At 41.5% G+C, this 21,942-nt stretch overlaps 1 protein-coding gene across 2 annotated transcripts in view; it reads left to right on the top strand.

Moving 5' to 3' along the window:
- The first annotated feature begins 6,584 nt into the window (after positions 1-6,584).
- ERAP1 (endoplasmic reticulum aminopeptidase 1) overlaps positions 6,585-21,942 on the top strand; it is a 36,742-nt gene continuing 21,384 nt past the window's right edge. The window contains exons 1-4 of one of the 2 annotated variants that reach the window (XM_004455946.5): positions 6,586-6,711; positions 11,223-11,591; positions 15,764-16,310; positions 18,463-18,601. In XM_004455946.5, coding sequence (XP_004456003.2) covers positions 15,784-16,310; positions 18,463-18,601 — 666 coding nt within the window. In that variant the 5' untranslated portion in view covers positions 6,586-6,711; positions 11,223-11,591; positions 15,764-15,783. Of the gene's footprint in view, positions 6,712-11,222; positions 11,592-15,763; positions 16,311-18,462; positions 18,602-21,942 lie in introns of both variants that reach the window. The other variant, XM_004455945.5, reaches the window with a different exon arrangement.

Genomic DNA, 21,942 nt, shown 5'->3' with positions numbered 1-21,942 from the left:
ATGTGATTATTCCTTTACCAGAAGGAAGAGGAGAAAGGATGCTGAAGAGACATGCACAAAAAAAGCCCCCAGAGTGACATTTCAAAGATTCCAAATCATAAATTGATTCTTGGCTATGCACTTATGTCACAGAGTTGAATATTCACACCACTCTCCTCATCCCTCGCATAATCTAAATCTGCAATTGATTTCCCAATTATTATTGTCTATAAAATAATCAAAATTACTTGAGGCCACCTCTTTAACATTTGTAGTGGATATTGTGATAGGCTTACTCAGCATCTCTTCCAATCTCCTTACTCCACTTTGAGTCTGGAAAGCTAAAATTTTACTTTGCAGACTCCCTTATTTCTAGGTTTCAGTTGTGCCCTGCCAAAGAGAAGCACGGGTCGGGTACTTGAATTTGGAACTGGGTTAAGTGGGGAGAGAAGCAGGGCTTGAAGTATAAATTTTGCTGGGACAGACTGTAGCATACATGATGTGGTGCTGGAGGCAGCAGCTGTGGTAGCAGTTTCTGAATTTACCAGATGGACTCTGGAATTATGGCAGGAACAGCAGCCTTGTTGGTGGCCAAGTTCTGCATTGTGGCTTTGGGATATGTTCCTGGAAGCTCAGTCTCTAGTATGTATTTTTAAAGCCATCCCAATGATTATATGTCATGTAATGGCCTGAAATAAATCTTTTTCTGATTAAATAGCTTGATTGGATTCTGTTCTCTGCAACTGAACTCTGATGGATAGAACATAGAAATTAGTTTTTAAAAGTCACCGGCTTTTTTTGATAGTTTTATTTTTTCCTTTCCCTGTTCGGAATTGCATGGGCACTAAACACAAAGTAAGGTTGGCATTATTGGAGCAGGTGAATGCCTTGGTTTTCACAGTCCCTGATATGTGGTTATTTAGGTTCACAGGGAACACCTGCTGCTCAACAGGCCTGTGCTGGAGTCTTCCACTTGCCCCTTCAGGTCCACTTTCCACCCTTGTCTCCTCTGCTCCATGCCCTGGTCCTGGACGGCAGTATCAGGTTTCTTTGCTCTCTGGTTTTAGATTGGGTCTCCTAGTGGGGGGAAGGGGTGTCACTGGTGGAAGATCAGACAGTCCTGGTTATGGTGGTTGCCCCCACCTCCAGCCCATGAGCTTACTATTCACTTTCCCTCTCAAAAATACCTCCTTGATATACTCCTCTTATCTAGGAGCTATCTTTCTTAGACTTTGTCCTATCTTAACAATTAACATTTAATTCCTTACTCTATGTGGTAGATTGAATTATGTACCCCCAAAACACATGTTCTTTTATCTTAATCCATGTTCCTGTGGGTTGTGAACCCATTTGTAAATAGGACCTTTTGAAGATGCTATTATTTGTTAAGGCACAGCCAAATTGAATCAAGGTGGGTCTTAATCCATATTATTGGAGGCCTTATAAAGAGAGGAAGTTTACTCCATAAATTCTAAAAAAAATTTTGTATTTTATTTTTAATACTATCATTATTATTCCATTTTATTAATAATATTTTGTTATTTTCTTAGCTTCATTTAAAAAAAATTTATTGAAATATATCACTCATACATAAACATACATAAACAATAAGTTTATAATAGTTGTGAACTTACAAAACAAACATATATAACATCAAACAAACATATATAACATCTCACCCTATCACCAATAACTTGCATTGTTTTTAAACTTTTTAAACTAATGATTAAAGAGTACTGTCAAAATATACTACTAAACAAAGTAGTTTTCCCCTAACCAATCCCATTGTTATTATCTTTATATCATTGATATATGAACATACATAAGCAATTAAGTGCATAGTAAAAGTTGTGAACTTAAAAAACAAACATGCATAACATTATACAGGAGTCCCATACATCAATCCTCCACCAACACCTTGCATTGTCATGAGACATTTGTTACAAACTATGAAAGAATGCTGCCAAAATCTTACTACTAATCATAGTCTTTATCTTACATTTGGTATGTTTTTCCCCAACCCACCCTATCATTATATTTTAAATATATATTTTTATGACAGAAGTTGTAAACTTAGAAATCATGCACATGTGCAGAATTCCCAAACAACACCCCTCCATCAACACACCACAATGTGGTGTGTCATTTGCTACAGATAAAATATCAACTGATTATTGCAATGTCCACAGTGTACATTTGGCTCATACTTCCCATACTGCCACAGTATCAACAGTACATCTTTTGCATAGATGCAAGAATATTATATTACTACTACTACCCACAGTCCATAGGTCACTCCAGCTGTATTTTTCCCATGCTTCTCCACATTCCCATCACCCTGCAGTAGTGATACACATTTGTTCTAGCTAAAAAGGACACTCTTGCACCTGTACCATCAACTACAATTCTCACCCACCTCTTGGTTTACTGTGCTATCCGGTAATGCTAGATTATTCTCAAGCATTCTGTCAATTGGCATTTACATAACTAGACTACTATTTTCAGTCACATCCCTATTTATAAACTAGCTGTTACTCACTGTGTGTTACCATCCACTCTATATATTTTCACAATTTTACAGTAAAGCTAATTAAAACTGCTACATACATTAAACATCAGTAGTCCACTCAGTCCTTCTCTTATCTCCTTTAAGAACCCACCACCTACCACCAGGTCTTGAAGATATTTTCCAATAATTTCTTCTAGAAGTTTTATGGTTCTTGCTTTTATTTTTAGTTTTTTGATCCATTTCAAGTTAATTTTTGGAAAAGGTGTGAGATAGGGGCCCTCTTTCCTTTCAGCTATGGATGTCCAATTTTTTCAGCACCATTTGTTGAATGGGTTGTTCTGCCTGAGCTGTGTGACTTTGACAGGCTAGTCAAAAATCACTTGACCATACCTATGAGGGTCTGTTTCTGAACCACAAATTTGGTTCCATTGGTCTATTGTGTCTTTAGGCCAGTGCCATGTTGTTTTTACCACTATAGGTAGGTATTATGATTTAAAGTATGGAGATGAGGGTTCACTTTTTCTTTTTATGATGTTTCTGGCTATTCAGGATTCCTTACCCTTTCAAATAAATTTAATGATCGTGTTTTCAATTTTTTCTTTAACGCTGGTTTTATTTTTATTGGGAATGCATTAAATCTGTATATCAATCTGAGTAGAATTCACATCTTAATGATATTGAGTCTTCCAATTCGTGAGCATGGAATGTTTTTCCAGTTGTTTAGGGGGTTAGGGTTTTTTGATTTGTTTTAACATTGAGTTACAGTTTTCTGAATACAAGTGCTTTACATCATTGGTTAAGTTTATTCCTGACTCTGAGTTTTCTCTGTCATATTTTATTTTCACCACTCTTTTGACACTTTTAGTTACTTTAATTGATACAATCTTCATTTGTAGACTCTCTTCCAGGCCTCTCTCTTTTGACTTTTCTTTTCAGGTTCTAGCACACCCTTTCGTATTTCCTGAAATTCTGGTCTCTGGCTAGAAATTCTCTCAGTTTCTGTTTATCTGTGAATATTCTAATTACCCCCTCATTTTTGAAAGACAGTCTTGCCGGATATAAGATCCTTGGCTGGAAGTTTTTCTCTCATAGTATCATAAATATATCAGACCACTGTCGTCTTGCCTCCATGGTTTCTGGTGAGAAATCAGCACTTAATCTTATTGGGTATCCTTTATATGTTATGCATTGCTTTTCTCTCTTGCTGTTCTCAGAATTCTCTCTTTGTCTTTGGCATTTAGCATTCTAATGAGTATTTGTCTCAAAGTTGGTCTATTTGGATTTTTTTGGATGGGAGTACATTGTGCTACTTGGATATGGGTATCCATGTCCTTCAGTAGCGTTGGGAAATTTTTTTACCATTATTTCTTCAAAGATTCCTTCTGCTCCTTTTCCCTTCTCTTCTCCTTCTGGGACACCCATGACATGTATGTTTGCATGTCTTCTGTTGTCATTTAGTTCCCTGAGACCTTGTTCAATTTTTTCCCATTCTTTTCTTCATTGGTTCTTTTTTATGTTCACTTTCAGAGGCCATTTCTTCAAGCTCACCAATCCTTTCTTCTGCCTCCTCAAATCTGCTATTTTTTTTTTAAGATTTATTTATTTACTTATTTCTCTCCCCTTCCCCCTCAACCCTGGTTGTCTGTTCTCTGTGTCTATTTGCTGCATCTTCTATGTCCGCTTCTGTTGTTGTTAGCCGCATGGGATTCTGTGTTTCTTTTTGTTGCGTCATCTTGTTGTGTCAGCTCTCCGTGTGTGCAGCACCATTGCTGGGCAGGCTGCACTTTCTTTTGCGCTAGACAGCTCTCCTTACAGGGCACACTCCTTGTACGTGGGGCTCCTCTACTCGGGGGACACCCCTGCGTGGCACGGCACTCTTTGCGCGCATCAGAACTGTGCATGGGCCAGCTCTACACGGGTCAAGGAGGCCTGGGGTTTGAACTGAGGACCTCCCATGTGGTAGACAGACGCCCTAACCACTGGGTCAAGCCTGCCGCCCCTTTTAATGGTTTCCCTTCTGACCAGTTTTATAGTTAGTGCTTCCTTGTCTCAAAGGACCCCTGAAGACTGAATTTGTTCATCCTCTAAACATCTGTGTAGGTAAACCCAAGGACTTTTCTATAGTTCGACAAATACTTGCAAACAGAGAAGGTCAGCATTTCTGACCACAAAGGGAGTTACTGCCGAGTCACAGGAAGAAGAGAGCTCCTCTTCTTCCCATTCCCCGTCCCCCCACAGAGGTATAAGGGAGAAAAAGGGAACTATCTCTCAGGGATGGTTGAAAAGAGAAGGGAAGAAGTATGGGTTGGGGTACCTGATGTTTGAGACCATGTCAGCATTTTCTTCCATAATCGTAGTTGAATTTTCTATCATATCACAAACATTCTTGGAACCAGAGACTTCACTTATGTTAAACCCTGTTAATTTCATTGTGCCTGTGCTAGCTGTGCATTGCATGGATGAGCAGAAATGATAATTTCCTTTTGTAGCCTCCAATTGGATATCCCTTATAGAACTTCATCTACAAGATTACTAGTCTCCTTTATATCATACCTTATCCAATTTCATACAATAAAAGTCATTAGCTTTCTAGAAACCAAGCTTTAAAAAAGTATTCCCCAATTTCATACAATAAAAGTCATTAGCTTTCTAGAAACCAAGCTGTAAAACAATGATTCCCCCATATTCAGTTATTGCAGTGCTATTTAGCTCAGAAAGGCATGAGAACTGTTTGGTAGCATGACATCTGTGCTTCATAATAAACAGTAACGAAACCTACTTAAAAAAAAACTGCTTTAAAAATAGATTTAACAATGTTTTTTTTTCTAAAAAAAAAACTGATGGGGAAAAATCATGTCCAAAATTATAAATAAAAAAAGGAAAAAGCAAAGAAATGCATGTGTTCACTGGACAAGAAGTTCTCATCTTGAGTAAACTGGGTTCACTCACGGATACCTGGAGACCTTGGAGGCTATCAGTTGACACCCTCTGTCACAATTCTTAACAAACAGAAATTACCTGATTCCCAAGCTGCGTTTCTTGTCTTTCAGCGTAAAAATTACCTTTGATGCCACCGGAGCTGGGCCTGGGAGCAAGGTGTTAATTTTTGTATTGTAAAATTTTCATGGGAGAGAATAAGTAATATTTTAAAAATACTATATTTTTATAATTATATAGAATATAAAAATATATTTTATATGTATAAAATTTACATATAAAATATATCTTTTATTTTTCAAAAGGAGGCAAACAAAGAAGTTCAAATACTGTTCCAGTGACTTGGAACCCTCAGTTCTCAAAGGGAAGGTGGCTAAAAGGAAGTGGTTAGAGAAAACCTTAGTAGGACAAAAAGGATCTCACTTCCGTAGGGACCACAGTCTACTCTTCAACTTGTGGCATTTGGTGGGTTTGACTGTGTTTTCTTGGCTTGTTACCACGTTTACCCTCAAATATTTAAAAATGGGCTTGGACATTTCATCCAGTCTTAAAGTTCTAAAGGGATCGAAGGAGGGTAATTTGAAAAAAAAAAAGGGGTGTTTTAACGTGGGGAGCGGCACATCCTTGGGGTGCAGTGACCCTTGGTGGTGGGGGTAAATTTCTGGGGGCCATCGTCCTCCTCGGCGGCGGCACTCGGTGGAAACACTCTCCACGGTAACCGCAGAAGGTTCTCCATTTTGCAAAAAAGAATTGTACTGTGTTCCTGCATCCTTCGGGGGCGGGCCAGTAGCTCTTAGCCTATTTGCCCAGACGAGATGATGGACATCCCCTGAGTCCAATGAGCTTCGAGCCTAGAACGACCAGGCTCGGGCTCCTGAACTGCCAAGATCCGCTGTAGGAAGCTGCTTGTCCTAAAGCCTTTTTCCCCTAATGACTAAAGAGTGATGAAGTACCACAGAAGTCACAGAGAAAAGGACCCCCGTTCACAAACGGGCGCTCCTCCACGCCTTATCCACCTGTCCAACCGCGCAGTTGCCCTGCGTGCAGCACTCATTTACGTTTGGGGAAACGCGGCTTTCCTCGTTGTACCCCACTCCCAGTTTCCCTTCCCCAAGCTGCCGCTTCCGCCAGGGGTGTCCCCCTAAATGACCGGAGGGCTCGGCCGCCGCGCTCCTTTCGGGGCCACCCGCAGCTCCCCACGCTCCGCTTTCACTTTCGTTTCCTGGGCGGGTGAAGCCGGCGGTGGAGACGCGAGGTCGAGCCGACTCCGACCCCAGAACCGTCAGGTACAGCGCGCCCCCCGGGGAAAGGGCTGCGGGGCCCGAGAGGGCGCAGGCCGGGCGAGGAGGAGGGCGACGGTGCTGCGAGGCGCCGCTGGGGCTTGGGTTCGAGTCCGCCAGGAGGGCGCCGGGGTCGGCGGCCCGCCCAGCCCGGCAGCCTGCCCGGGGTGACGGCGCGGGGCGCACGGCCGGCGCGCCTGCTCTGTGCGCGGCCCCGCCGCTCTCCCGCAGGCGGGAACCTCTGCGCTCCGCCTCGCGGTAGCACACCTACCAGCCACCCCATCTACCCCGTCTCCAGAGTAGGGCCAAATCGAGGGGCCCGGGGTGACGGCGGGCAGCGCGCCTTCGGGATAGGTAGTTGCCAGACAAACTACTTGGCTCTGTGTAGCTGGTGGGGTGGGGTAGGCGCGTGTGTCCTGAGTATCAGCTACCTCTCTGCTTCCCCTGTACCCTTAGTCAGCAATGACGTCTCTTCCCCTTCACTTCTGGACCTGGATGGGTTTTACTCACATTGAGTTCTCGCGTTTGAGCAGATAGACGTTTCCTATCCGAGTGCTTCACTGGCCAGTTGGGCCTACAAGTTAGTTTCATAAGAGGAAAGGTAAGAGCAGACACTTCCTTAACCTATGATTTTGGCTCTTTGTGTAGGTCAGGGTCTGAAGGAAGAACTCCGTTTTTTATTAAGTGCCAGATGAGCAATTAAAAATAACTTTTTTTTTTTTTTTAAAAACACTGGCCAGAGTTGTCTCTTCCCCTGAGGATCTGGAATTACACTAAGTGCCATGTTTCAGGTGGGCCTTAACCTGGATTGAAAAGTTACAGTATGCTAAAAAAGCTTCATATGAATTAAACATTGAATTTGAGTTTACTGGCAGTGACTTAAGCTATTATCTATGTTTGTAATGTATTTGTTAAGAAAATTTAAAGAAATTGATCAGTTCATTACATCTCGATGATCTGTTTCACATTGCACAGAGTCCCCAGTAAAGGGAAGAGTGAAATACTCGGACCGGTTGCCCCTGACTTCCTGGGTGAGGGGGAAAAATTGGAATCACCAAAGCAACCTAAATAAGATTCTCCAAATATTTTGCACTGGTTGTGAATTAAAGTAAAGTAAAAGAGCCTGCTGCACCTTTTTTTGACACTGAAAGTACACTGAAGTACAGAAGGGACCTTATCTCTCGTCTCTGTGAGACACAGCCTTGGCTGATGCCAGGATTGCAGCCTCATGAGACCCTGAAGCAGAAACCCCAGCTAAACTATGTGCAGACTTCAGATCCCCAGAAACTGAGTTAATAAATGTGTGCTGTTTTAAGCTGCTAAAACAAACACCTTAGCTGTCTGTGTGTTCATCTGCTTGCCATATATTTCTCCTTGGATATCTCATATGCATCTTAAACATATTTAAAATTGAACTTTTGATCCCCCCTCCTCCCTTTTAAATCTTTTCCTCCACCACCCTTCTCCATCGCAGTCAAGGGTATCTCTGACTACCCAAGTGTTCGTTCCAGAAACCTGGGAGGCATCCCCGATACAGCCTTTCCAGTTCACCTTAAAAAGAGATCTTCAATTCATCTATTTCTCTCCCTTTGACATCACCCCAGTACAAGCTAGTAGCCTACCTTAGACTGCTTTGAGAACTTCCTAACTGGTCTTCAGGCATTCACTTTCGCTCCCTTGCAGTTCTCCACTGTCCACACAACGACAGTGATCTTAAAACATGAACTAGATCACAGAGTAGCTCAAAACCGCATTTCAATGCCATCCAAAATCTTTAACTTGCCTACAAGGTTGTGAGGTAGCCTGGCCTCTGCCCACCTCTGCAGCCGCACCGTGTGCCCCCTGTGTGTGGGACTTTAGGCTCCCTGGCCTTCATAACTAGTTCTCTCTACTGCCTCTGAGCTGCCACATTGCTTGCTGTTCCCTGTCTCCTTCTCACTTTTAGCTAACTTGTGTTTGTTCTTTAATTCTCAGCTGAAATATCTTCAGAGAGTCCCTGATGTAAAATGCTCTGCCTTGTTTTTTTTTCTTCGTATGTGTGTGTGCTTTTCCTTTCTAGCCCTAATCAGTTTTTAACTATATGTTTGTTTGTGAATAAACTTGTTAAAAGCTCCCCAGCCCTGTGTAAACTCTTTGAGATCAGGGACTTGTGCTGTCTTGTATTGCTAATGCCTCATGAAAAACCTGGTACATTATAGGCCCTCAATAAATATTTGTGGAACAAACAATTAAAAATATTTTAACTCATTTAATTCTCACAACATCTCTGTAAGAAAGACACTATTATCTCATTTTACACATGAAGAGAATGGAGCTGACATTGAATAACTTGCCCAAGGTCACACCATAGGTAGGAGAGTAAGAACTCAGAGTTTTCTGAGTGTAAGCCTAATATATAGACTATATAAAATTATAAAGAATTATAAATAAATAATATATAAACCACATCTGTAGAAAAAGTACCAGAGACTGCCTTGGGTTGGGTTCTTAAATAAAAGTAACCTTTTTGAGACTTGATATTATGCAAAGCAAAAACGAGTAGAATGTAACATAGGAAATAAAAAAGTAAAAACATAAAGGATTAAGATGGAATTTGGTGAGGTGGTAAAAGCAAGGCATTTATGGTAACACAGACCTGGTTTCCATTCCAACTTGTTGTGAGAACTTGGCTAAATTAAATGACCATTTCTTTGCTTGGGTTCCCTCACCTCAAAATGGGAGTAATAGGCTATTGGAGTGAGATAATGTGTGTAAAGTATCTGGCACAATGCCTGGCACTTAGTAGGAGCTTGATAAATATTTTCCTTCCTTGGCTAAATTCCCTTTAAGTGGAATTTTTTTTTTAAAGATTTATTTTAAATTTATTTCTCTTCCCTCCCCCCTCCCTCCTCCCCCCCCCCCCCCAGTTGTCTGCTCTCTCTGTCCATTTGCTGTGTGTTCTTCCGTGACTGCTTCTATTCTTACCAGCAGCACTGGAAATCTGTTTCTTTTGTTACATCATCTTGTTGTGTCAGCTCTCTGTGTGTGCGGTGCCATTCTTGGGCAGGATGCATTTTTTTTTGCACTGGGCAGCTCTCCTTATGGGGTGCACTCCTTGGGCATGGGGCTCCCCTGTGCAGGGGACACCCCTGCGTGGCAGGGCACTCCTTGCACACATCAGCACTGCGCATGGGCCAGCTCCACACGGGTCAAGGAGGCCTGGGGTTTGAACCGCGGACCTCCCATGTGGTAGGTGGACACCCTATCCATTGGGCCAAGTCCACTTCCCTTTTAAATGGAATTTAACTTCACAGAGAATTGCACTTTTCTTGGGAAGGGTCTGCTTATGTTGACTAGACTATGTTTTTGAGAGCCTTCATTTCAGCTGCACCCCTTTTAGTGCATTGTCAATAAAAATTGACTGTGAGAGCAGCTAGAATCATGAAATGCTATGTTTCAAAATGGAGGTGAGGCCAGCCAAAATGAGCTAATTTTTTCAGGGGAAAAGCTAAACATACAGGGAATGTGATCAGAGTATACTGCACACGGTCTATTGTTAGGGTTTAACAGAGAACGAACATCAGTAAAATACTTAATTCACTTCTCTGAGTTTTTATCAAGCCCCTCTCATGTGCAAGATGTAGTTCAAGGTACTATGGGAAATACAGATATAACTATACTATTCTTGTCTCAGGGAGCTTATAGTATAATACTAGTATTAGCATTAGTAGTAGTATTATAAGGCAGCATGTAGTTAGGTGCCAGGAGAGAAACTAAGTGTGCATTTCAAGGGAAGGGGAAGTTACTTGAACTTGGAATGTTCAAGGAAGGCTTCTCTGGGATATCTCATTGGAGTTGGACCTTGAAACAATGGCAGAAAGCTGTTGACTTGGGGAATTCTTGAGCAAAGACATGGGTGGAGGTAACCACTGGGCACATTTTGGGAACAACTAAAGCCCATAGCTAGATCCTAGGATGCATGTAGAGAGCTTTTGGGAGATAAGGCCGGAGACTTGGTTTCTCAGTTTCTCAGACTGCTGGACCCAGAGAGCCTTGGTTGCCAGGCCAAAAAAAAAGCCTGAGAGGGAAGCTTTTGAGGAGTTATGCTTTAAAGAAATTACTCACTCCAATGACTTAGGGAATGGGATTGCATCTCAGTCCTTTAATCTCAAACATTCAGCAAGTGCCTATGATGTACCAAATCAATAAGACATAGTCCCTGCCTGGGGCAGCTGGTAATTTAGTAAAGAGAAACAGACATGTAAAAGAAATAAAAGTTCAGTGTGTTGTTTACAGGTCCTAAGATAGAATTCTGTCCAGCATTCAGTGGAGCACAAAATTTAGTGGATTTTAATGATTGTTCCTAGTTGTAAACTTCTTCCTACTAGTTAAGTCAGTAATGCAAGGTAAGTAATTTTCCTAGTAGGAAAAAGTTAGTACTTATAAAAGTTTACATTATTTATCTGTTAACCATGGGGGGATAAATTCTGTTAACTGTGGGGGGATAAATTCTGACATTTATGCTGTCTGTATTACAGTCCATTTTGGTTTCCTGGCACTGTGTCTTCCTTGTGATACAGTCATGTTCTTTTTGACCAACTCATGGAATTGAATCCACAAAACTCTTTGATGCAAGGTCTCACCTTCAGCTGCCGTGAGTCTTGCTTTCAGCTCAGAACCAGTTGGAATTTTTAGATCTCCATTTAGGTATGGAGAAAACTCAGAAACAACTTCCAGAGTCCTTGCCTGCCTGGACCTGCCATCCCCACTCTTTTGGGAGACAAGTCATACCCACTAAGCTGCTGCCATCAGACATTTCAGCTGCAAACAGGATACAAGTTCTATTTACTTTCTGGTTCCCCAACTTCATGTGAAAACCATTATTCTGTCCCTGCTTGTCTGAAGAGGTAAGGGCAGGAACTCTTTACCATACTGATACTTAACTCTATTCTTCTCTGAATTGCTCTTTTCCATGGCTGGAAGCTGCCTTTGATTGGTTCCTAGACAGAACAGAACAAAACAAAACAGCTGCTGTCCCTGTTCATATCTTCTTTTTGCCTTACCTGGGCGGTGCCTTTTGAACCGGGATTGTGATATCTCTGTGGATGACTGTCTCTTACTGTTTTGGTGTCTTTTCTCTTTAGCCACCAGATCCATGGGGGCAGAGGAGTAGTAGTAGTTTTAAATGTGAGTTTGGGAAGGGAGTAGAATGGAAAGTGAGGGGTGGAAGAGAACACATTGATTATTACCTTGAAATATTATCAGGCCACATAGGATTTGTGGCCGTTTGATATTGTTTATGAATTCTAAAAATAGATATTGGATTATGTATGTGAACTGGTCTGTCCCTCTGGGCATATTAGATTGGATTGGATTCAGAGGTTTCAATTTTACTTCATTAAATAATGATTACTGTTTCATTGGGCCATGTCAGTAGGACTTTGAGTCAAAGAGAAACCGCACTGCAGAGAAGGGAGGTTAGAGTTTTGAGCTGGAGCCCCGAGAAGTAAACACAGAGAAGCAGATGGGGCAGAGGCCCTGGAAAGAGAGATGAGCCATTAGCCTGATAGTCTAAAACTGGCTTTGTGGTGAAAGGAGAGGAGCTGAACCCAGAGAGAAACAAGGCTCAGGAGAAAGACGAGACTTATCCCAGCCTACAATTGATATTGGAAGAAGCTAGGACCACTGAGCCTTAAGAGGAAGAGGAAGGCTGAACCCTGGCAGACGTCAGCAGCCATCTTGCCCCAATATGTGACAACAAACTTCGGTGAGGGAAGTAACTTATACTTTATGGCCTGGTAACTGTAAGCTTCTACCCCAAATAAATACCCTTTATAAATAGCAACCGATTTCTGGTATTTTGCTTTAACACCCTGTTGGCTGACTAATAACAGGATTCAAAGGTTAGGGTTAGGCAATAAAAGGGTTAGGCAAGGCTTATATTACAGTTAATAAGTATCTGAGAAGGTTTAAAAAAAATTCTGATGCCATGACCACATGATTATAGATTCCAGTTAATTGTTCTTGATAGGGGTCCAGGTATCAATAATTTTAAAAAGCTTCTTAGGTGATGTTAATATGCAAGCAGAGTTGAAAACCACTGACATCTCATGGAGGGAGAACCTATGATCAGTTTGAGGGGTTCATGTTATAGGTTGCTACTCTTCTGGCCTGGTCTGAATGTCAGGGAGCCAGAAGAGTTTTAAGGGACTAGGGGCCAATTACCTGAGCTCACCTGGCTGGGGCCTCTCCTGGCAAACACCCACTAGAGGATTGTCCTTGTATAAGAGATTCTTAAGACTTGGGCATGTATTGCCAACACCCTCTCTCACATTGCTTTTATGTTCTGTGGTCTTTATAAAATAAAGTGTAAAATGCAGTATGTAGCATGGCTTCCAGCATGTTTTGTGCATAAACTTGGAGCGACCACTCTCATTGCCTCATGAGTAATCATTCTCCACCAAGTCTTCCAGAGGCTCCCTCTGTCCACATGATGGTCTAAACAGTCCCATTCTTTCTCCTTTTGTACTTTAGCTTCTGCTCTTATTTGCTCTGTCTGCAATGCTTGGAATGCTTTCCTTCATTTCCAAATCTGGCCATGTCCTGCTTGGCTCAAATGCCAGTCTCGCGAGAAATATATTCCACAGAGTCACTCTGCAGCCAATTGCTCTTTCTCCTTGGGAATGTCCGTCCATTCTCTTCCAACACTCTCTTTTATTTTAAATTTTAAAGTATCCACGCTTTCTATGTTGTGTTTTATTATTTGCATATGAATGTTTTTTGCCCTGTCAGATTTTGAAGACCTGGCGGGGGGGTGGTGTCTGTGTCTTGTGTCTTCTTATTTCCCATACAGAACTGAGCACACATCCTTGTATGTAGCAGGCATTCAACACATCATTGTTGGAAGATTGTAAGAGGGGATCGTGCTGATTGAGACAGTTGCTTCTCATTATTCACAGTAGTTAGGTTCTATAAAGTCTCTGTGTATACTGAATTAGCAAATACTGAACCACTGCCCCTAGTTGAGATATACAGGGTTAGGTTCCTGGGAGCCTCTGATCATATTTCATCAACTGATCAATACGTAGCTGTTTTATGTGTGCTTCTGTTCAAAGGCACCTTATGTTTCTTGCTTGGTCCTTCTTTTGCCTATAATTCCCTAGGAAGTTCTTCGTTTCCTAGCTTTTTAGATAGTGCCCTGTTTAAGTCCATCTAGAAACAGTATCATTGCCTTCAGAGTATTCTAGAACATTTAAACAAAGCCTGTGAACATAAATTTGGCAAGTTTTATCATAAATTGCATTGGGGGGACAAGTAAATGGAACTCTTTAAGTAACTTGTTGATTCATTAACATTGAACTCAACCAAAAGCACGGTAACTGATGCCTGAAAGAAGCTTATCTAATTTAACATATGTACCTTCTCTTTAAGGCATGTCACAGCCTTCTTGCACTTAGGAACACTGGAAGCACTTGAGCTTGGGGAGTAGTCATCTTTTTTTTTTTTTTTTTAAGATTAAATGTGTTTGTTTATTAACCCCATTCCTCCCTCCCCCCCCCCCCCCCCCACATTGTTTGCTGTCACCATCTTTTCTCTGTGTCTGCTCATCTTCTCTTTAGGAGGCACCAGAAACCAAACCTGTTCTTCCCCATGGGACAGAGGCACTCAATTGCTTGAGCCACCTCAGCTCCCTGGTTTGTTGTGTCTCATTGCTTTTCCTCTTTGTTTCTTTGTTGCATCATCTTGTTGTGTCAGCTCACTGCACCAGCTGGTTGTGCCAGCTGGTTGCGCCAGCTTGCCTTCTCCAGGAGGCACCAGAAACTGAACCCGGGACCTCCTATGTGGTAGGCGGGAACCCAATTGCTTAAGCCACATCCACTTCCCTTTGGGGAGTCATTTTAAACAGAGAAATCACCAATAAAAAGTACAAAAATGTGGCTCTAAATGTACCATGAAAAGGACTCTTATTCACATGGAGAGCTGAAACAGGAAGGCAGAGCACCACCTTGTTCGACCTCAGGTAGAAACATGTGTTCAGCAACTCAAATTTTCCACTGCTCTGCTCATGCCTTTATGTTTGTGCATGTCTGCCCATGTCCCCACATGTGCTCCCAATCCATGCAAGCACAGCGAATATTGGTTTTGGAGTTACAAATAAATTTTAGCAAGTAGGAGAATTCACAAACATGGAATCAGCAAATAATGATGGACTATAAGGGTCACAAACTATTGTGAAAACAACCGTAAATTCTCTAAGTCATTCCTAGTTAAGTAAATACTTCAATCAATTTGACAAAGGTACCAGTGTTGTTAACGGTTACTGTTATGGATAACTGCCACTCCAGCATCCCAGCCCCCTTTCTATGCTTCCTATGTTTTAAGGGTTCTCTACGATATGAGGCTTGGTGGGAAGTAGCTGTCTCCCACTGCACAACCGAAGTCCCGATTCTTGCTTCCTTTGCCTCCCTGCCTGGAAATGTTGACACCTGACCTCTGCTCAGACAATGGGGTGCTCCTTCTTGGGACTTTGAAGTGGAAACAAGTAGTGCAAAAGAGCAGGGACAGTGAAGCCTGCAGTCTGGTGGCGACTGGCACAGTGTCAGCCTCTGAGTTCCAGAGCTGAAGGGCTCCAAGGTCCAGTGTTGGTGGGGAGTGGTAGCCTGCCCTCATGTTTTATGATGTAATTCTGCTCTCCACCTTTCCCCGTCTAATGAGTCTCATTTCTCAATGTCCTGGCAATTCTATGGCTCATTTGTGAGTTACTCAGGATCTTTCAATAATTCCTTTTCTGTATAAACCAGCCAAAACTTGTTCTTTTGTTTTGCCAAGAACCTCCTACTGATGTAGATAATTTAAGCTTTGAAAGCCAAAGGATGCTTTTTAGTAGGTGTTAATAATTGTTAGACCTCTTTCTTCTATGAATCAATAACACAGGGAAGATTACTCTCAGAAAAAGAACTAGTACTTACAGAAGTTTTTATCTATTAATTCTGGGTGATAAATTCTGAAATTATACTCTCTTGATAACATTTTAATGACTCTTGAAACCAATTTTGCTTTTAAACATTTGTGCCACCAGGTATTTTAAGCAAGAAAAGGATGGTGTCTCTATCCCTCAGATGGCCACTCGCAACTAGGTCATTTCTACTTTTCTCACTGTTGACTCTCTTAACTGTGTCGACTTCTTCATGGTGTCAGAGCAGTGAAACTACCTCTGCAAAAGCTAGTGATGGGACACCATTTCCTTGGAATAAAGTACGCCTTCCTGAGTATGTCATCCCTGTTCATTACAATCTCATGATCCATGCAAATCTCACCACTTTGACTTTTGGGGGAACGACCAAAGTAGAAATCACAGCCAGACGGCCCACCAGTACCATCATCCTTCACAGTCACCACCTGCAAATATTTAAGGCTACCCTCAGGAGAGGAGCTGGAGAGAGGCAGTCTGAAGAGCCACTGAGGGTCCTGGAATACACACCTCATGAGCAAATCGCACTTCTGGCTCCAGAGCCTCTCCTTGTTGGCCTCCTGTATACAGTTGTCATTGACTATGCTGGCAATCTTTCTGAGAATTTCTACGGATTTTATAAAAGCACCTACAGAACCAAGGAAGGAGAAATGAGGTAATTTTCTTTTTTTTAGCTTCAAATACTGACCACACTAAACTTATTATGTCAGGTGGACTGTACTTTAAAAGTGCCTTTATTGTTGATTCTCTCTTCGTTTTTACTTTTGCATCTTCTTTATAGAGTTAAAAGTGGCCAATATTTTTCTTCACTTTAAAAAGTCTCATTTTTCATCTTATTAACCAATTTCACTTCCTCCACTTCTATCAGAATAAATTAAATACCTGATATAATAAATATTTTTAATTCCCTTGACCAGACATCTCCATGTATATTAGGGGTTCTTAACCAGGGGTCTGTGAACTTGAGTTGAAAAAAAAAAAATCAACTATTATCTTTATTTTCTCTGGTCTTTGATGTTGAGTGTTATAAAACTATCTGCTGCTACATTCTGAGAAGGGGTCTATGGTTTTCACCTGACTGGCAAAAGGGTCCGTTCAACAAAAAAAAGGTTAAGAACCCCTGCTGATTACACCTTCACATTATTTTATGTAAATGCAATTGTTACATTTTCCATTTTACAAAGGAGTTTTTATCTTAATTGGTTGGGGAGATATTTTATATGGATGACTAGATATGCATCAACATTTTAATGACTCTTTGGTAGGCTTTTATATATTTGTACATTGATTAATTTAACCTCCTGCCCTGCTTGAAGAGCAATTGTTTCCACCTTTTAAGTGTCAGCAAAACATTTTGATGAACATCTTTGTAGATGTAACTTTGCACATTTTATTAAATCATCTCCTTAGAATAGATGCCTAGAAGTATCCCTTCCCACATATCCTCATTCCTAACCATTCCATGTTTTGGCAATCTTTTTAGAGCCAAAAGGCCAATAAGGGATATCTCTCTTTACATTACTTTATTAAGGAAGTTGAGCAGCTTTTGATATTTTTATTGACTATTTGTATGTCCTTCTTTTGTGAATTGCCTGCCTTTGACCTTTGCCCCTATCCTATTTGGTTTTTGTTTTTTCTCTTACTAGTTTTTTAAGAGCTCATTTTCTGTTGAAGGCTGTCGTTAAAACTATCTTAATTTGCCAGGGCTGCTGTAACAGAGCCATGGACTATTTGGCTTAACCAACAGGAATTTATCGTTTCACCATTTTGGAGGCTAAAATCCAGGTGCCATCAAGGCCATGCTTTCTATGAAGTGTGTGGCATTCTGGTGGTGGCTTTCTGCCAGTCCATGACTCTGCCTCTGTCACATGGCTGACTCTGTCTCCTCCTGACAATGTCAGATTTTCTCTACTTACAAGGATGCTGTCCTGATTCAGTTTGGCCTCATCTTAACTAAAAACATCTTCGAAGAGCTTTCAAATGAGTTTGAGACTGAGTAAAAGTGGGTTCTTGCGGAGTGGGTATAGCTCAGTGTATGAGCGCACACTCCACATGTACGAGGTCCTGGGTACAATCCCCAGTACCTGCTGTAAAAAAAAGTGGGTTCTTTTCTCCTGATGCATTTTTTAAAGCCAATTCCTGAGACACTGGGGTTTCAAAGAGAGAAAGCTTTATTTGGTTATTCAAGCAAAGCAGCACAGTAGGTCTCATGGTCCAAAATTGCTTCTCCAGTTTGCAGAAGTTGTAGTATTTTATGGTATCTGGATGGTAATGAGAAATTGGGGTGGAATTTGCACAGTTTCTTTCATTAATGAACATTAAGGGGCTGAACCAGGAGGGGGGTGGGTACCAACGGGGAGGGGGTAATGAAGTTATAATCACTATCATTATTAAGAAATCAAGGCATCTGGGAGAAGGGAATACAGAAAACAAAGTTGGAAATGGCCACATACGAAGGGTGAAATCAGGCTAGCCAATTTCAGTAATTTCAGATATTAACCCTTTTGATTAATTTAAAAAGCATCTATATAATGTGTCTTAACCTGTGGTTACAAGTTAACACCTACATGAAACAAAAACCCTTTGTCAAATATGTTATACTTAATGTTTCCGGTTTCTTATTTGTCTTTTAGCTTAGTTTATGATAGCTTTTGCCATGTAAAGGATTTATTTTCAATAGTGAACTCCATCAATCTTATGGTAACTTTGGGAACTGTAAAAAACAAAAACAAAAACAAAAGCAGACAACTGTTTTAGAGTCCCTGGTGCGTCATGCGGTAATTTTATTTCACTTGCCGTATTTTTAGGATACTTGCATCCACACAGTTTGAACCCACTGCTGCTCGAATGGCCTTTCCTTGCTTTGATGAACCTGCCCTCAAAGCAAGTTTCTCAATCAAAATCAGAAGGGAGCCAAGGCACGTTGCCATCTCCAATATGCCATTGGTAAGTCTGAACTCCTATGTCTTCTCATAGGAAAAAATCTGATTTCCTATGACTTGTATGACCCTAGTGGGGTTCACATTCACAGCACCTGTTCTGTTTGTCTTATTGCCTGATAGTTACTAACATTTCTTTTTGTTTCAATCCACAATTTTTTGAAGTCAAAGAAAAAATTGCCCCTCACTCCACCCCTGCCAAAAAACAACACAACAAAAAACAAGATTCAGAGGAAAACAGACCAGAATCAGGATATCAGTAAGAGTGATATTGAGGATATCAGTAAGACATTCCAGATCATCAGTGCTGCCAGGAAAGAAACCAAGTAAGGAATTCAGGGCAGGTTTAAATGATAGTGCTCTATGTTTACCTAATCCTTCATGAAGCACTTTTCATTTTAAAAGTTATATGATTTTCTAATCCTCTAATAAGGCCTATATTTCTAGTCTATAGTTATTCTCTACAGGTTTTATATACTCATATTAAATATAAAATTTGTAACTATGAATATGAATTGAGGCAGGCAAAAAAAGAGAAGAAAAGTAGGCTTTCAGAATATTATGGTTCTGAAGGTAATGAAAAATAGCTTAATTCCTCTAAGAGACACCAATAGCCTCTATTTTAACACAGATGTAGACAACGTTCCCTCTGATTTTTAAAAGTGGCAAGAAGGTGATCATGCCAAATGAATAAAAGCATTGGAGATGACCACTCAGTTAGTGCCATTATCCTCTGATTGTGGAACCTTAGAAAGGTACCAGCTGGACTGTCTTTCCGCAGTTGTACACCAACTCTCAATGTGTTTTGTTCAGAGAAGCTCACCATGGAAGAGACTCAGGTTGGAAGAGGTTTTGCCAGAGTCCTGAAGGGTGTCCAGTCTCATCCCTTTGCCCATCAGGGAAACAATATCACAGCACCAAGGGCCTCTGAGAACCACAGATCAACCTCTAGTACTGCACTTCTCAACCTTGAAAAATCTATACATTCCTCCTCCCCTTTGAATACTTTAAGGAGCCCTTCATCAAACAAGATTCTAACTGGCCTCACTAGAGTGCTGTCCCCATGAAAAGTACGCCTCTGTAAATCCCTACCAGGCGAGAACTTTTGTTTCCTCTCCCCTAGTTTGCATATGAAAAGAACAAGAAACTATTATGCCATTTTTTTCTGATACAAATTTGAGATACACAATAGGCTTTTTCAAATTACAGTTTTCTATCCCAATGTTTTTTTTTTCCAAAGATTTATTTTTATTTTTTTATTTCTCTCCCCTCCACCCCCCAGTTGTCTGCCCTCTGTGTCCATTTTCTGTGTGTTCTTCTGTGACCGCTTCCATCCTTACCAGCGGCACCGGGAATCTGGGTTTCTTTTTGTGTGTCATCTTGTTGCGTCAGCTCACCGTGTGTGTGGTGCCATTCTTAGGCAGGCTGCACTTTCTTTCGCACTGGGCGGCTCTCCTTACGGGGTGCACTCCTTGCACATGGGGCTCCCCTCCGCGGGGAGCACCCGTGTGGCACAGCACTCCTTGCGCACATCAGCAGTGCGTACGGGCCAGCTGCACACGGGTCAAGGAGGCCCGGGGATTGAACTGCAGACCTCCCATGTGGTACGCCCTAACCACTGGGCCGAGTCCGCTTCCCTCTGTCCCAATCTTATGGTATTGCTCCTTGGGGCAGGAGTGGGTTCTCTAATTAGATAGTCACCTTTGTAGGAGAATAAAGAACAGGGATGGGGTGGAGAGGACAGAGAGATGGAAGGACTAAAGAAGATGAGTAGAGAGATTCGTAGGCTTGCAGAGGGAAGGCCAGGAGCCCCTGAGGCATTCCCAAGATGCTGGAGTCCAAATCCACTGAGATCTAGAACTACTTGCTGAGGATCAGAAAGTCCTCACATGCCATCTTATCCCTTGGACAGAAAAGCCTCTCCATTGGCAGAAATCTGATAGGAGTAGCCTGACCTCATTCTGCAGATGAGCTGAAAAGAAGGAAAATGGGGTCTGAAAGGATGTTTTTGGAAGCTGGAAAAGTGAATATACTATTAAAAAAATTTTTTTTAAATTTTTTTATTCTTTATTTTCTTTTAAATGTTACATTAAAAAAATATGAGGTCCCTATATACCCCCCATCCCACCCACCTCACCTCTCTCACATCAACAACCTCTTCCATCATTGTGACACATCCAGTACACCTGGTGAATACATTCTGGGGCACCGCTGCACCACATGGACACACTCTCCCCCAGTCCACCCAGTGGGCCACGGCACGACACACAACATCAAGCATCTGTCTCTGCAGCACCACCCAGGACAGCTCACATTGAAGTGGTCGGGCGGTGGGCAGGAGTTAATCACATTTAAATTTGAATTAGTTTAATCAGCTTACTTTCCTATTAATTAGCTGACCTCAGCACAATTTCAGAAATGGATATTTTGGTTGGGGGTTGGTAGAACGCCTTTAAAAAGAAGATGTAATTTGAGTTCCTTCAAGATTAAACCTAGGTTTGCTATAAGAATCAGGTTTTGAATGGCCAAAGGGTGACCAGCAGGCACCGTAGCTGGTGGCTGGTAGGTATTAAGAAGAGGGAAAAATCACCCACGTGGAATCTAAGCCCCCTCTCAAAATAGAGGTGGAGTGGACATCTCAGGGTCCACAGGATGGAGGAATAAAATATGGATTAGAGTGGACTTTCTGGTATTCTACTATGGAATTATTGTGACTAGAATGGAAGAAATTGTAGCATTGATGTGGAGAAAGTGGCCATGGTAGTTGCTGAGGGCAGGGAGAGGGAAGAAGAGATGTGATGTGGGGCATTTTTGGGACTTGGAGTTGTCCTAAATGAGATTGCAGGGACAGATGCTGGACATTATATATCCTGCCATAACCCACTGAATATACTGGGGGAGAGTGTAACCTACAATGTAAACTGTTATCCATGTGGTGCAGCAGTGCTCCAAAATGTATTCATCACATGCAGTGAAGGTGCCACAGTGATGAAAAAGGTGTTGATGTGGGAGGAGTGGGGTGACGGGGGTGGGGGGCATATGGGAACCTCTTGTATTTTTTTAATGTAACATTTAAGAAAAAAAATAAAGAGATCGTAGAACCAAAAAATATATATATATTTATGTGTTCATCATTTCCAACAAATGTACTACACTAATGCTCTAATGAAGGATGTTGTTCATGTGGGAAAGTGTGGGAGGGGTAGGGAGTGGGGCATATGGAAATCTCCTACATTTTTACATAACATTTATAAAATCTATTTAAAATAAAAATTAAATAAAATAAAAAAAAAAAAAAAAAAAGAAGAGGGAAGAGGGCATAGGACTGGAGGTGGGAATGAGATTACA

Source organism: Dasypus novemcinctus, chromosome 2, assembly GCF_030445035.2.
Source record: "Dasypus novemcinctus isolate mDasNov1 chromosome 2, mDasNov1.1.hap2, whole genome shotgun sequence".
NCBI classification, from domain to species: Eukaryota; Metazoa; Chordata; class Mammalia; order Cingulata; family Dasypodidae; genus Dasypus; species Dasypus novemcinctus.
The sequence above is the reverse complement of the archived record's forward strand: the minus strand, read 5'-3'. Positions and strand labels throughout refer to the sequence as shown.